The following is a 17,318-nucleotide window of genomic DNA, read 5'->3' as shown; positions in this document are numbered from 1 at the left end:
TGGCATCTCTAAATGACAGTGTTTTCCAAATAGATGGGCAATTGCAAGCCTTAAACCCTCTATTTATGCCACTTATAGCCCCTCTCTGACCAACGTGAATGTAAAGCACCGCTTAAACTATCAGACATACCAAATTCATATAGGATTGCCTGCAGCTGCTAAAATTTTCTCGGAGTTCATAAAATGATTAGACAAATTCATGGGAGAAAAACCCATTAAGGGCTATAAAGCACAAAGCGCTTGTCCCCGGAGGTTGGAAGGAAGCATCAGTACGTGTCTGCCTCGTGTTCATAACCTTGCTATAGTATCCGCTACTGACCATTGCTGGGAAGATGACGCAGCTCAGGGGATCAAGTACTGTTACAATGGACGTTTACAGGCAAGCCCTGGCTCACCACCCTAGGTGTGGAAAGGGAGTTTTCCAAAAGTAAAGATCTGCTTAAGCTTTAGCAGGCCCTAGGTCAGCAGTTCTGGTTGAAAAGTAGAGCTACATCTACTGGAGCATCCTCTTGGACGTTTTTTGCTATTCCTAAAGAAAATAAGCAAGCTGCCTTCCTCTGCAAAACCAAGCCAAACCAAACAAGCCTGTGAGACTTGGAAGTTGCAAGAATCAGACCCTGAACCTTACAGGACTTGAACCTGTCCATTCCCAAAGGCAATCTCTGAAAACAGGCTGCCCAGCACAGCCATCTCCTCACCTCATTTTCTGATGTTTTCTTCCCAGACTGTGCAGGGCTGCAGTCTATCGGTTTCAAGAGCACACAGTTGCTGACACACGATTGCAGCAACTTTCCCTTTCTGAATCACCCTTGGCTGCTTTTCAAAGACTGGTATATCCTGAGTGCTAAGGAAAACACCTTCTCCTTTGCTCCCCGACACTGCACAATCAGAGTGAGGATCACAGCTTTCAGCACACCTCCCTGCACCAAGAGCTTTCCAGCTGCTCCAAGTACCTAGTGTTTTTTTTGGTCAAGTAAGAACCTAGTCATACCTCCCAGGCAGCAGTACGGGTTGCTAGGTCCTGTCCTCCAACACCTGTGCACCTCAGGGTGCAACTTCTATCTCTGGTTTGGCCTTGGGCACGCAAACTCCTTGAGGCATTAGACACATTAACTCCACCTCTGTTAGCAAGCGCATCCGGATCTTTCTTCCCCTCCTCCCCAAAAGAGGTTTGAAAATATCATACAGGGGATTGAACGCTGGCTTCTGACTTTTCAAACAGAAAACAGGCAGGGGGCTTATCTGAAAACACACACAAAGAAGGTTTTTAAGTGTAAAGGAGTCTGTGGCACTTGGGATGCCAGCAGGAGAACCGCAGCACTCTCACGCCCCCCACCTCCAGGCCAGCTCTGTGGCTGTTGCCTGAAGCCATGCCCAGCATGGGAGATGCTGGAAACAAAAAGCAAAGAAAATTGCTCAGCGCTTTAAAAAGACTGGCTTAAAGTGAATACTCCTGGCAGGTTTTAAACCTAGAATGGTTTTAAACGTTGCATCTTCCCGGTGCGCTGCTACGATGATACGACGGGCAGGCAGGCAACCATGAATCACAACCCATTACGAGACACACGTCTCTGACCAAGACGTCATGGTAGGTGCTTTCTGTATACAGGGTAGATAAGACGAAAGACCTCAAGGGAGATGCACATCTCTGTCTGGAGTGACAGCATTACTTAATCATCCAGCTTGGTGAAATCACTGAGAAAAAAAAAAAACGTCACATGGTTGTCACTTGAAAAGCAAACTTCAATATTAGCAGCACACGCAGGTTGCTCTCTGGAAACTGTCTAAATAGGTGGCAGCTATGTAAACTTGAGCAAAACCATGAACAAGAAAAGGATGGCTAACTCAATCCTACCATTGTCACTTATGAATTATTCACTGGGCTAAAGCCCACATGCATGAGGCACACTTTTTAATGCTTTGTGAGAGTGCATTACAGATGGCTCCCTGCCATCTGTGCTGGGAAGTCCCTTGGGCATGTATTTTGCAGCAATCCCACAGGGGAGAACCATGCTTTGGCCAACCCATACACCTACTAAGGGAGTAAGGTCCTCTGTTTGCCTGCAGCAGCTCTATGGTAGTCATGATGGAGGCCAGCGCACTTTCCACCTCCCCGGCTTATGGCATTGCTCATCCTTTCGAGATACATGTTTTCCAGCAGAAAACATCTGCAAAATCCCCCAGAAACAACACAGGTTTGGGGATTACAAGAGGGTGACAGGGCAACTAGTCCTGTATCTGGAGCCTAGGGCAACTGCATTCTGAGTGGGCTGGTCCCATCCCAAGTACCATCAGGTCCCCTGGGACTGGGGGAGCAGAAGCATGCTGGGGTCACCAGCTGAGATTAGCTGATCTGCGTCCTCTTGTGCACAAAACATTACCGTTTCCTTGCTGTATTTCCAAATCTGATTTCAAAAGTTCAGAGGAAAATTACATCAGTCTGAAAATGCCAGACTGATTGCCGGTGCCAATTCTTTTCTCATTATTTTAAATTGGGGAGAGAGGAAGAGGGACAAATTATTTTGAAAAATGAGAAATGGAGAACACATTTTTTTCAGGAAGCAATCCCTTCGAGAGCCCAAACCAGAGGTAGTTTCTCCTGCCAAAAGCTCCCATGCACAGAAGAGGTGGTGCGCCCAGCACCCTGCTGCCTGCGCATTCTCTGCAGTCCTGAAATTAGCATGGTCGTTTCAGGACGGACAAAAGCCAAACCAACAAAACAGACCTTGGCATTTCTTTGCAGTACTGGGTTAGTGAATACCTGCCAGCAGGACTCCAGCAGCCAGACCTATCCCACAGCGTGCAATTTTTTCATTTTCCGCAGCCAGCAGTTCTTGTAGCAGGATTTCTCCTACTGCTGCAGTTGGCTTTGTGTCACTGCCTTTAGTGACTCAACTTCATTACACCAGCCTTCATGAAAACATAATCATACCATCAGAAAACCTGTGAGAAGGAAAGGATGAGGCCCCAGAGCTGCATCTCTTGGTGGCAATTTCAGGGGGAAGACGAGTGGGCTGACAGTCCCTAAAGCCCCATGTGCCCTGCCTGCTCTTATTTGAGAGTGGACAGCTGAAGCATCTTTGAGCATGGCCAGGCATGGACCACTCCACTCCACCTGCACACGTCCATTACTTGCCTCAAAGGACATTTTTCAGAGGCACCTTAAGAAAACAGATATCCACTTTCCATGCTTGGCAGCTAGTCTGATTTGCAAAGTCCCGCTCTACGGCTGCTTTATTTCTGGCATGGACAAACCGATGATCACCCCCTGGGAGTGCCAAAAGAGCACGTTACTGGGAAGCACATTTGATGCTACAGCTCCAGCAAACAGACCTGGTTCTCCTCCTCCTCAATAAGTGGTGAGACCAGCCAGCAAGACAACAAAATACAGTCACCACTCCTTGCTTTGGACTGAGGTTTGATTCAACCTCCTGTTGAATCAAACACAAAAGCATACAGAGGCAATTTCAACACCACACAGTGAATTAAACATTCACGGCTTGATCCATTAGTATCTCCCTTGATTGCAGCTCTACGAGGGTAAACAGTGAGACAGAGCCAGCAGCTACACTTACCCACTTGTCCTTAGCATGAGCTACATTCGTCCCAGGTCTACCATTTCCTATAATGGACCTTTCAATACAAGGCTGGAGGTGATAACTGTGCAAGGGGGTTATTCTTGGCCTGATGCACAGGAAGGCAGCTACGTGGACAAATCCTGCTGCAACTAAAGGGAGTTTGGGACATAACTCACAAACCAGACCCATTTCCTCACAGTCTGCAATGATCAGCAATGTATCATCTCCTCTCGTGCAGCTACATTTACTGAGGTTTATGTGGATTTAACTCCGCACATCATGGAAAATCCAACGCCAGCAATTAAATACTAATGCAAACCCACCAACAGGAAAATACACTTTTTCCAAAAACAGAGTTATTGGCAGCAGCCTTCACAATGCGAAAACAGTAAACAGCATTAGGACCGTGACACCCACTGATCTGCATTAAACTGGTGCCTTCAACAGGTGTCATACTGCCATCCACCGATGTTCCTCCAGAAGATTTCCTGCCACATCCATCAGTAGCAATCCCGGCATGCTTTTATTTCCTATCCTTGAGATATATCTAAATGATTTGTCCAGCACTTTGACAATCCAGTCTAATTACCAGGACAGGTATCTGATAAAGTGCGATGCAGTCGCACTCTCTTGCTGCTGGCTGCCAAGCCCACGCAGGTACACCTGGGTAGCAGGACTGAAATGCAGCCCTGCTCCAGCTAGCATTTTTCTGCTCCGCAGTGAGGACCAGTCAATCCCCATCTGGCTGTTACGCTGCATACTGTGCCGGGTTTCCTGGCTAAGCCTTGTCCATAAGAAGAAGACAAGGGGTGGCTCCGGTGATCTGGCGGCAGTCCTCATGGTCTCAAATGCCACTGGTTCACATCCCTGGAAGGGCTCCGCAGCAGACAAGTGCCACTGGGAAGCCCTGAGTTAAATGGCAGGAAGCGAGCCAGGTATGCAAAGGGAAAGACCCTAAAACAGAGCATGAGGGTCAACAGAAGGATAGAAAGGTCTCCAGGGCTTACAGAAGCTGTGTGATGTGCCTGGTGTGTTGATGTGCATGGAAGGAGATGTAATCATGCTTTTGCCTCCTATCACACCTCCAAATGACGGGGGACAATGGTGACAGCTCTTTTCAATCGCTGGGCAAAGGAAGTGCAGACAGATCTGTGCCCCGGACAAAGGAACAAACAAGTCTACATGATCTCTGTCTGTACAGTGTAAAACCAAGAAGGACACAGTATGCCATGACATCTCAGCCCTACCTCGTTGGAGAAGCAGTGACAACGTACCGTATCTCACCAGCTTGAGTCCAGTCACTTTAGCATCATAGTGCATAAGAGGGATTAAATTTCATAAAATAACTCAAAACAATTTTCTTAGGGTAACTGTTTGCAAAGTTAGGACGTTTTAACCACTGGCATTTGGAATCGAAATGAACTTTTAGAAATTTCCCTTTCCCAACAGCAGAGGCAACTGTTTTCTTTCTGTTTTAGTGGGTGCAAAGAAGTGGAGGGATCCCCAAGTAGCTTAGTGTAAAAGGAAAAAGCCACAAATCCTAAAAGTGTGTCCTGCTGGAAGGAAACATGTTGAAGACTGCAGTAATTATAACCTATGAGAAACAACCACCCCCGCCCATGTATTTGAAGAGGCTGAAGTCAGCCCTCCATGCTGGGGACTTCCACCCATTTCAAGGGGAGGTCTGCACCAGGTCTGACTGGCTTGGACTCCCACCCCAGACATTTCCAGAGGTTGAAGATCCACTTACCTGCCTGGTTTGTGGTTACATTTACAGACACAAACTGCCGGGCTCCGGGGTTCTGGTCGGACACTCCATTCACTGCCTCAATTTCAAAGGTATAGTTTGTATGAGCAAGCAGATCCACCATCATGACAGAGGTGTTTTTCAGGCCGGTTTGCTGGGGGAGGTACCTGACATGACCGCCACACGCCTCACACAGACCTGAGTGTGAGTTGCACTTCTTGCATGCAATATAATAAGACACATCTTTCCTTCCACCAGTATCAGCAGGGGGAATCCATTCCAGAAAGACACTAGTCTCGTTAACATTTGAGATGGCACTCCGAGGAGCAGAGGGGGGTCCTGGTTTGTAAAGTGAGAAAAACACATGGTAAAAACAGTATTATCAGTTGTCCTGCTCTCTACTACTCTCTAGGCTGAAAAGAGATGCCCCATTGCTCATGTGCCAAAAAGTACACAGGGACCATTTGCACCAGCACCTGAAGAACTGGGAAAACAGGGATTTGTTCTGAGCACTCCCACCTCACCTCAAGGGGTCTGTGTTGGGATGCAGTCACCTGCACAGGAGGACAAGACACGGGGCTTGGCTTAAACCCAACAGGAGCACTTCACCCCAGGACATTGCCTCTGGTGCTTTCCTTGCTCTTCCCACAAAGGGTGCTGCAAATCTTTGTCCTGCCCAAGTCACTGCCGGCTTCACCAGGGGCGAGATTCCCCCTCCTCAGCCCACTAGCCCTAGGTCCTAAAAGAAGACACACACAGGGGTATTCACACTACTTAGGTACTCGACTCAGATGCCGAATCTTTGCTGTGCATGCATCCGCCTCTCCCCATCAGCTATTTGGCAAGGGTAAAACCTAAGCTTGGGCATCCAAATCACACCTAAGTGGGACGTTCAATGAAGCCCAAAGCAGATGGTGATCTACATGGGCCACTGGAAACATAGCCGCATCCGGCTACTCAATGGCAGCCGCCTTGGTCCCTGCCAAGCTCTAGCACGGTTGGTTAGCCGCACCGCACTTGCTTATTTTGCCAAGCCTCCCCGCTCAGGATGCCAGCGTGGCGCTGGCAAGGCTACCGAGGAGGAACAGCTGCTGCCGAGCTACCAGAGCTACTGCAAATGGTGAGCTATTTTCCTTCGACCTGCTGCTGGGCAAGGCCACGGCTGGGCAAGCAAAGCCCACCTGCAGACACCTTTAAGACTGCTCACTTGCAGAAGGTGCTGCAAGCTTTTTGGTTTTAACAGGCTTGTGTTGGAGATGAAGGGCAAGCTGCAGATACACCCTGAAGACAACGTGAAAGGACAAACAGGAATCTTATGCAAGAGATCCACACGTTATATATTCAGGGAATGCTAATGAACGTGGAAGAAAAGGGAAATTTATCAAAGCAAGCCGGGATGGATTTTAACCATGGCACCACCAGAAGCTATACAGCAAAGACTGGGATTTTTCCAAGGGAGGCAGAGGAAGGAAGGCAACAGACTCCCCTTCGGTTTGAATGAAGCTGTCAAAACCCATGAGCAGTTCCTTGAAAACAGCCCGACAAGTTGCTTCACCAGCTAGAAATCCACATGAACTTAACACCCTGTCTTAAGCTGTCATCTTCTCATTTTGTTGTGATAATTAAACTCGATTTGTTATTTAAAACAGGCAGTGTTGCAAAAAGGAAATTAGCTTATTTAGCATTTTCCTCTATTTCCCTTTCCTACTCCCCTTTTTAAGGCTACAAAATTGGTACACTGATCAAATGCTGTCATGATTTCGACTCAAGCTGTTCTGGTTCAATGAGGAACTCGCTGCCAGAGGAAATAAATAAATTTTTTTCTTGGGGGGGGAACAGTTGAAGACAAAAGCTAAGTTAGTTTAGGAAACAACAGATCAGCTTTGTTTTGTTCTGTGATCACTTCACCAGAGCAAGCCACTGGCAATCTGCGCTGCAGGGACCCAGGGCTATTTAGCTAATGACACCAAGGTACAGCCCAAGTCAGGACTATTTTTTGCACTGTCATACTCGTAGTGATATTATGGAAACTATGAGATTCTTCACTGGAGCTGTGTGGAGTTATATATATTGCACTCAGAGTTTTTTTTATATGTTTTCTTAACCAGTTAAATTGCCCTATTTTTTCTTCCACTGGATGAACGCCCTTTTACTGCTACCAGTACTCTAGGAAAAAATAGAGAACTCGGGCATAAAAAACACTTACTGGACAATGTGTCTTTAATGGGGGATAAATTATTACTTTTGTAAACTCACCAGAGGCTTTTACTTGCTTTGTACAGAAGAGTCAGCTGCTCTTCTTGAAGGCTTAAAAACATCGACTTCATTGGAAGTGCTTTGAAGCTAGTGGGACTTCAAAACCTATAAAATTAGCATTCTCACAGGGGCTCAGAGAAAGGCCTTTAGTAGTCTACAGATATCTAACAATACCTACTTGAAGTATCCTGAAAACGTACTTGGGTAAAACTTTGATAAATCACAGCTGGCAGAACAAAACCGGTGTTTTACCTGCAGAAGAGGGGGCCCTAGGTCTGCTAAGAAGGTCTGTTTTAATTTCCAACCTCCTTTTGTCAAGGACAAAGATACTAGTTTACTGATTTTTGTTTTGTTTTGGTTAAATTTGCTACTTTATACCCTAAGCAGGTAATATTCACCCCTTCTGCACCACAATTTACTGACCAGATGCAAATACTTTCTGAAGACAATGATATTGGTATTTTTCCTGATGGACAGCAAACCTGTTGTTTGCTGATGCACATATTTTAAAAAATATAACCTGAGAGAGAAATTACCTTCAAGATACAAACATATGTATGTATATATGTACACACTCAAACTGAAGTTAACTGTAAACTTTTTGTGAGTAGAATATTACACTAAATACTATAAAATCTTTAGTTTGTCCTATGTGTCATACTATTAAAAATATTTCCTCAATATGCTCTGAACAGCAATAGGGTTACTTGTCAGAGATGGGAGGGGGAAAAAAAGGGTGCAACTATGTTTTCACTTTAAAGAGATGTTGTGCAAGGGACTGAAGCTAGGATTACTTAGTTAAGAAGAAATAAAGGGCAATTACTTCCCAGAAGATACATAATAATAAGAGAATTCTCAAATGCCCATCTGAGAGCAATAATTATTTCAGACTGAATCACAGCACTAATAATTTCAAGATTATCAATCATTATTTATAAAACATCCTTAAGGAACTGGAAAAAATAAACAAAAATGTATTCCCCTCATTGTACTTTTCTGAGCAGTTGACAGTGGTGTAGCAGTTAGTTTTCTTTAGTGATGCTGGTAGCGGTGGGGAGACTCATGCAGCTTGGGACTGAAAAGCATTTGCTTTAAATTAGGAAAATGTGATTTTATAGCTCTACCAACTGGCAAGGGGACTTTGTAGGTGTAGAACTGAAAACGTACATTGATGTATTCTCTAAAATTAACTAGATTTCAAGTTGAGGAAATCCTATGAATATTATTAACTTCTGTGGTAATAAATAATAAAAACATACAAAAAACCTGGCAATATTTTCCTACCAGTCATGATTCAAGTCTGTCTCGCTTGTGCTTCAGTTCACGATGAGATGTTCCCTTCCAGATCTAATTGGACTGGTTTAAAACATTAGTGTCACTACCTATTCTTTACTGTCCCTGCCAAAATTTACTACCCCTGCAGCTGAGCTGGGGTAGCACAAGGGCCCTCCTCATCACCTTCAGCACAAATATAGCTGGATTAGGACAAAATCCCAAGAAAGGATGTGTAAGGCAAGCGAGGGTGACTGAAGCACACGGAGAAGTCTTGGATGATCCGCTCTGCTTTTGGGATAGCAAGCGTGAAGGCCAGCAGAGATGTTGCAACGTCCTCAACTGTTGCACTGGGGTTTGCAGTGGGCAACAGAAGCTGAGCAGTGCCTTGGTCGGTATTAAACCCCTCATCTGCACCAGAAGCACTTAGTACCCTGCCAAGCCATATCCTAATACAACTTCAGGCACTATGCCTGTGCGTTAAACTAGCTTATAGTAAGTTTTCAAAACAAAAAAAAACCCCTGAAACAAAACCACCCAAACATTAAAAACCCCAAACAAACTTTTATTTTAAAAAAACCCAACAAATAAGCATAAAAGCCCCAAACAAACATAAAAAGAAAATCCCATGGTATTTGCAGAATCAGAAATTACAGCCTTTACCTAGAGGATTCAAATTGCACCAGAAACCTGGGGGAAACAGGCACTCAAATTTCATTTCAAACCTGGGGGAAACAGGCACTCAAATTTCATTTCTTTTTAACATGAGCTGGTCACCAAGCTTGTTTGTGCCCCTCTGAAAATCCTGCCCTACGCTCAGGTCGTGGGCATGCATAAACCTCTTCCTCAGGGATGGCAGCTCTTTTGTCTGCCAATTCACCAGCAGGACACACTGGATTCGTAACCCTCCAACCTGAGAAGGGAGAGACAGCAAAACCACTGACAGTGGGCAAGAGGCACTGTGGTCACCAGCAGCCTGGCATAACTCTGGCTTTGGTTCTGCCTGTAGAGAAAAGCCACTTTTATGTGCATTTCCAGAGCTCAGAGGACTCCTCTCCCTTCCCATTTCCCAATATCATGCTAGACCTCAACATCTCTCATTTATCTATGTTTTTTAAGTCAGGCCAAGGGGCAAAATGGACATCAAGAAGCCCTGGTATCGAAGTTTTTCATGCTGTAACCCATCCTAGCTACGGCTCTGAAAGACACGAGCATATCTATTTAATAAATTGAGAAGTGCTTGCATGAGTCACCCGCCCCAAGACCACTTTGATCCTACAGCACCAGCTACTGCCATGCTGCCTAAGGCTGTCTTCTCCTTCCCTGCAGCACACCTTCCAATAGCCATGTGTTTCATGCTCCTTCGGCTGGTGAAAAGCAAATGCAGAGTTCAAGGGTGCCGATTCTGCTCCCAGTTCCTCCTGCAGGCAAGCAGAGACCTGCCAAGGGCAATTTCCTTTGCGAGAGCATCTCTCCAACAGGAACAGACTACTTCTTTCTCTTTTTGAAGTGCAAACTTGGGAAGCTAGGAGGGACATCTGTATTCACTGGGATGAAGGCACAAAAAGCCACTACGGTGACTGCATGGTGCAAGGAAACAGTATGGAAGTCACCTCTGCACTGCTGCCCAGTGGCTCTGAGCGTGCATGGACTCATAAACCTACTTTTTCCTTCACCACTTAAGTTCCTTGGAAGCTCTACCTGCTCCTCCCCCCGTAGTTCAGCTCCTCTTCAGTACTTTTTAAACCGCTTTTGCACTGCAAAAATCATATTCAGAGCATGAGAGACCCATCTCAGCAAAAAACTGTGGTCTGTTCTACACTTGGTGGGACTAGCTGGAGGTATGCAAACTGCGGCCCTAAGTATCTGAAACATAAACTGAACGAGAAACTTTCAAGGTATAGCTGACAAGATAGCTCACAGATGGCAGGGAAAGGGCAAAAGCAGTGATTCTGATTCCACCGACTCCACCTTGGACTCCCAATACCCCGATTTGCTTGTTATACTACCCTCCCCCTACACCAAGGGGATAAGCTCTACATTTTAGCTGCAGGTTTGGAGAAGCAGTTTCCATTGGAGAGTTTTGCGGCTATCCTGAAGAACAACCACCTCTAGGCAGCTTGGAAAGGTAGGGCTCTCTCCCTGCGTGTTTAGTGAAAACGAGCTAAGAGATGATACTAAGCAGGACCACGTAGACTCTACCCATGCCTACCACTGACAAGTGCTACCCATCGTTTCCTCTGCGTGCGTGCCCCACACCACTACCCACGCACACACCAGTGCGGATGTCTGAATGCCATGCTGCTAGCTGAGCCCACCCATGAGCAGACGGCGAGAGATGGAGCATCCATTCGTTACAAAAACGCTTCCTGGGTTTCATGCCAGCTTTTGAAGCAAAAGGCTCCAAAAAGTCTGTTCTCGTGTAACCGGGGCTACAGCGGACAAAGCCAGTGACATTACAAGTGTGTCAAGAGTAGTTCAGACTCCAGCCCAGAGCCTGTAAAAGCACCTTAATGAGGATCATAACTTCTAGTCACAGTACAGGAACAGCTTGAAAGGATTAAAAACAACCCTATAAGCACATGCTTACTTGTACAGGCCATTGTAGGTGGGTCTGATTCCTTCCTAAAATAGTGTTCTTCACACAGGCAAGATGTGGATGCTTCATCAAGCGTGTAGCTGTGAGGGGGACATTTGCTGCAGGATGGACTGTGGGGTGAAGCTTTGAAGAACCCAGGTCTGCATACTGTGAAAAGAAGAACCACAGGCTAAGCTCTCCCATCATAAAATTAGTCTCTTCACATTTTCTTTAAAAAAAAAAAAAAAACCAACAACATATCTTCAGCTAGAAAACAGACACTCACGAGCTACTTGGTTTCTGTATTTTAAAACAGTCTATGCCACTAACAGACAGTGCATACTTAACTATCTGCATAAAAAGAGAATGAGAAGCTGTTGATTTATTTTTCCCTTAGCATCTGCCTTTACTGGGTATTTATTTTCCTTTTTGAATGCATTAGAGGTAACATCTTTTGGGTTCTGATTTAGAAAACATTATTGTGTTTGCGTTTTTTTTTCATCCAGTCTTAGAAAAACAGATAAAATACATTTCATGGTTTACGTTTCAGATGTTCTACACCCAGAAATCAATGTCTCAGCAAACAAATAGCAACACGGTGGTGGAGGGGATCTCAAGATTGACGGTTTTAAGACATGTGACAAGGCTATTTCCCTAGGGTCTTCTCCCCAGCAAACCTGTGATGAATTTTAAAGTGCTCCATATAAGACAGACTGCTCTGGGTATAGGCTGAACCACGCATGCTTGCCATGCAAGATAATTCTTCCAGCTCCAATAGATATGCATGATGAGGTACAGAGACTTCATACAAGAGGTATTTTTTATTCTCACAAATATAATATATGGCTAAGGGTAGCTTGGGATTTTATTTTCTTTTTTTTTTAAATAATTTGAAGTGAATACAGTAATAACTTGTTTCCAGTCTCCTGAAACAAGTGCTCTTTCACCTACGCAAAGCACTTGGCACTTCACTTGCATGTGCAAACTCAGCCAGGAGCAGTGACAATTACAGGTTTGCATGTATCCACCCCGGCTTTAGGTAAAAACCAGCTGGCCCTATAATCATACTGTTATGTGTAGAATTACAAAACCACTGTTAGCAAAAGGGGGAAAACTTGATTTTCTGTTTGTCTCAAAAAGCAGAGACACAGAGACATGTTAAAGCAGCTCCAAAGTGCTCTTACTTTTTTTCCTTAAGAGATGCTCTAAAGTAATTCTGCCCAGCACAGTATCAATGATGCATAAGTTCGCTATCAGACTTATCGAAGTCACCTGGAAATCCCAGAGTCTTTCCATCTGCATTCAAACTTCCCCATTTGTAATTAGTTTGCAAAGAAAATGAGCTTACAGCAAAAGCATTAATATTATCCCACCAGGAATGTCACAGACAATCACAGCACAAAGGTCATGTGCTAAAATTCAGCCAGTGATGACAGAATTCATCTTCATGGTTGATAAAGTATAGGTTTTTACTAGTGATCCCTTTTCCTCTGATGGACCAATTAGGACAACTGCCTCTAAAGTTGGCTCTGCTTCCTGCAGTACCAGGGAAACTCTCTTGACATCTTCCCTTTCATGTCACTAGCTTCTTCACCACAGGTGAGACACTTGCACATCAACTCCTAACTCCTAGAGCCAGCCATTAAGTTTGCCGATGAAGATCACTCATGCATCAAAAGGGATGTGACCCAAGAGCATCCAAAAGACCTCCCCCAGGCCCCACCTCCAGTCTTGCCCGGACCACGAAGCTCTCGCAGCAAGTGCCAAGCAACCCTGCTGTTCCCAAGCCCACCATGGGCTTCCAGGTCTCCCTCATGCATCTGCAGCCTCTCCATCCTGCCCTAAGGTATGCTCTCCTCCAGCACCCCTGCTGACCTCCCCAAACTGTGCACCCTCCCACGCCTTCTCCCAGCTCCCTTTTCTTCCCACAAGACAGGCAGGGTACAATTAGTAGGACTAGAGGGATTTACAGGTTTTAAAAACCCAATTTCCAAAATTGCTCATCATCCAACTAGTGCTCCATATCTAGGCTGTGAGATCTGCAGGATGCAGTTCAACTGCTTTGTGTCCACACACCAGGACCGGTGACCAGACCTAGGGCTGATTTTATTCTTGACGGCTCTTAGCAGGCTTGCCACGAGCTGTCCTCATGCTTTATAGCACATTCCTCAGTTCCTAGCACAGAGCTAAGTTCTTTAATTTACTTCACAGTCACCTTCAAATGCTGCCCTACCTACAGCAAGGACTTGTTATTCAATCTCTGGAGAGTCTTCTGGGAGAGGAGACCACCAAACGACTCTTCTCTAGCCTACAATTTTTATTTCAAAGCCAAATCAAACTCACTTGCACACGCAGACAATAGAGATGGGGAAATGAAAGCACAAAAATGCACCACATATAACGAGGGCAGCCCACGTCTAGTGTGTACTTGATGTAATTAGCCTTCAAAAGAGGACCTGAATTTATCTCATTATGTCCCATCAAGACAGACAGAAAATCATTACAGCACAAGAGTTTACCGTGCTTCTATTTTGTGCAAAGCAGCAAATGCAAAATAAGTCAGTTTTCCTTGACAGATTTTCAACGAGGTGCAGCTTGTTAATGACGGTATGATATGTAGCTCAGCTCAAAGGGAATCTTTGGTTTTCATGAATAAGTACGTAGCCAACAGATGTACAACACCAATAACCCATGTTTTAATGAGGGATGTGAAATAAAACTGAACTGGACCAATTTTTGTATAATCTGCAGGTTCCCACGGGTCAGACAAGTCCCTTTGCTATCCAAAAGGTATAAGGAGGAACATTGAAGAGCATGAAATTACACTGAAGATTTCACCATCAGTACTCATAACAAACAGCCAGCAGAGCAGCGTGCTGTCATACCTAAGTGAAATACTCTTGCGTGGCTTAGACAGGAAGAATTCAGGGACAGGATATGGGATACACAAAAAAAAAAAAGGGATGACAGAAAATAAAAATAAATGCAAGAATTACCACAGCAAGTGGTGGGGTGCTGAGTCCACACCCTTGCAGTAGATGCTTTGGGGAGGACAGAGGGGGATTTGCAGAGTTCCCCCAGTGTAGTCTTTCAGCCTCTCACAATAAGCAGCTTGGGGACCACTCCTGATGGAAACCACACTTGCACTACCATGCTCAGGAGCAGAAGCAGATGTAGCTGCATAGGTGTTTCAAGCATAATTAGTATCTATTACAAGGCTTTTCTCTGTACCTTTTCCTACGTTTGCTTTGTACACAACACAAAGGAGAGGACCACCACCAGAGCTGTTGAGGTGGTTCAAGCAACAATCCTCTAATAAACAGGGATTCTGTGATGCCATGGCTGCTGTTAGATGAAAGCTGACCCAGGAACATCTTATCCCTCCACACTGCAGAGCAGGTATCACGGTAGCCAGATAGGCACAGATCTGGCTGAACTCAGCAGCCAAAAGCTGGCACCATGTCATTTTTCTGCCACTGGTGGTAACGTCTCAGGTATTTTGCAAATCAAATTCAGAGCATAACACGGCCACAAACAGCTTACCTTGCATGCACCTTGGGTTTTGGTCTTTATCTTACCATTCCTCATCTGACAGTCAACCTTACAATCTCTTCATGTAGTACACATGATTTTATTTAAAATTACATGGGTGCCTGGGGTTTAATTTTTAATTAAATCTTATTTTAGTCTTCTTATATTTTTATCTCAGAATTTCTAATTCAACAGCTCTTGAAAGCATACGCAGAACTAGCACAGTACAGTGATGCACGTAATCTCTCTTTTCAAGGGGGTAGGAAAAGGAGGAGAAGGAAGATGAGCCTAAGACTCCCTATAATCTGCTGCAAGCCAGCTAAAAAGAAATGAAACAAAGTTTTACGCTGTTGATGAGATCTGCTTCTTTCTTCCTAATATTAAAACTGATAACTCCTTAACTGATTAACAGCCAGTGATGTGTGAAAATAGTCTTTAAATGAAATTGGTTGCTAGAAAAAAAGAAAAGAGTATTTATAGACATAACAAATATGCCATAAAGAACCTGCTGGTGTTAGGTACAAGTGGGATGTGTTTCTCTTAGTAGCATATCCATTATCAACAAATTAATTTCACTCTTTTTATTTTTAGTAGCAACCACAAAATGTTGTGGGCATGGAGTATTAACGTCTGTGCAGCCTCTTGCTTGCACACTTCAGGACGGGCCAGAGAGAGATGCTGCAGTGAAGGACAGCAGCAAGAGTCTCTTGAGACAGCAATGGTGTGAGCTGCTCTCTTAAACCGGCAACAATCGGATTAGAAACTGGCTTCGTACCTTGCAGACAGGAGCCAACAAGAGCCATGCTGCTAAAAACTGGCTCTTCAAACATGGATGGATGGAGGAGGAATCACTGGTCCTCTTACAATGAAAACTGGCCTCTTCAAACGACACGCTGAACTTTATGTGCTATATCAGTAGCAGAGATAGTGAGTACCAGCTAGAGGGAAAAAAAAAAAGGCAGACAGAACAAGCCAATAATATCAAACAGCTGGGACTACTTGACAGATTATTTTCTGCAAGTGTTAACATCAAATGATTCGCAGCTGCATCCCTGCAACCCTTCCTGAGCTGCAGCTGAAGACTGCATCCAACAGGCAGGGCTCCTCTCCTCTCCGTCTGTCCCACGCTTTCGATGCACAATGACCCCAGTCAACAAGTGCTGGAAGCAAGGGCCGCCTCCAAGGCTGTCCGTATCCACAGGCATGTACATGGCCATGTTGGTAAACCCACCCAATTAATATTAGTGGGAATTCCAGTTCTGTCCCTGGAGAGAGAAAAGCTAGGAAACACAACCCTATAAGCCTTGAAACCCCAGGAGATATGAAAAAGGTCCAACCTATTACTCCCTTCGCACTCTCGTGATGCTGGGAGAATAAGCTCACACAGTACTTAAGTGCTTAGGATCAGCAAAGTGACCTTTCATATATCCCAGAAAATAAAGCTCAAATAGGAATTACACTGTCTCCCTTGCAGAGCACCAAATTAGTCTCCACAGTAATCAGAAACCACAAGTATAACTCATAAGGCATTGCGGCTAATCCATAAATAAAGCTTACAGACAAAATCTAACAAAAACTAATGAGGATAAGGATGCTTAGTGTAGACGGCGCACAGGTTATCTGGCTGAAACTGAGGTTTCCTCCCCAAACTGTGAACCCCCTTTTGCTTCTCCTTCATATCCTTTAGTCCCGTTTGCCTTTTCAGACTACAAACTACTTTGGGCAGGAACACACACCTCACCACGGCTTTTAGAACCAACTGCAGCGCAAAACTCTCTGCTCCATGGACAGACCACCAAGCCAGCTCTCAGCTGAAACACAGGCAGGATGTGGGGTGTGTGCGTGTTCAGCAGAAAGGAGAGCAGCTCTGGAGCTCATCAACTCTGCCTTCATTAGCACATCGCTCTGGTGCAGGGAATATGCCTTCAGAGTTGAAGGATTTGAGCAAAACCAAGCTACAAATAAACCAATCCCCATTCTGGTCTCTGGAGCTGCCATGCCTTGAAGCGTCTGCGCTGAGAAGAGGGGGCTGCTGCCTCTTAGATGTGTCCAAAACCTAAAGATGGCTTTAGCTAGGTAGGGTCTTTACAATGTGGAATCAATTAAACTGCTGAGTGGCTCCAAGCCTCAGCTTGTGCTCCTGACACGCATTTTTACTTACAAGAAAAAACAAAACAAAAACCACAGCAGACTGTCTTCACGTCTCCCAGCCAATACAAACAAATGATGCTCTTCTAAAAAGTATTTCAAGAACTACAGCAACCTGCCATCGAGCATCCTTCTGCAGAATTTACAATCAGGGTCCCAAGAGCTAATCCTGCCCTCCCTAACAGCCCTCCTTGAACTGCAGGCAGAG

At 45.0% G+C, this 17,318-nt stretch overlaps 1 protein-coding gene across 1 annotated transcript in view; it reads right to left on the bottom strand.

Annotated features, from left to right (window-relative positions):
- Nucleotides 1-17,318, bottom strand: part of EPHA5 (EPH receptor A5) — a 183,689-nt gene that overhangs the window by 76,995 nt on the left and 89,376 nt on the right. Inside the window, exons 3-4 of the mRNA XM_009884013.1 lie at nt 11,444-11,599; nt 5,329-5,664 (exon numbers count right to left, since the gene is read on the bottom strand). Of these exons, the coding sequence (XP_009882315.1) occupies nt 5,329-5,664; nt 11,444-11,599 (492 nt within the window). The remainder of the gene's footprint in view (nt 1-5,328; nt 5,665-11,443; nt 11,600-17,318) is intronic.

The sequence above is a fragment of the Charadrius vociferus genome, unplaced genomic scaffold (genome assembly GCF_000708025.1).
Source record: "Charadrius vociferus isolate BGI_N301 unplaced genomic scaffold, ASM70802v2 scaffold4, whole genome shotgun sequence".
NCBI lineage: Eukaryota > Metazoa > Chordata > Aves > Charadriiformes > Charadriidae > Charadrius > Charadrius vociferus.
Note: the sequence above shows the minus strand (reverse complement) of the source record. Positions and strands in the feature narration are given on the sequence as shown.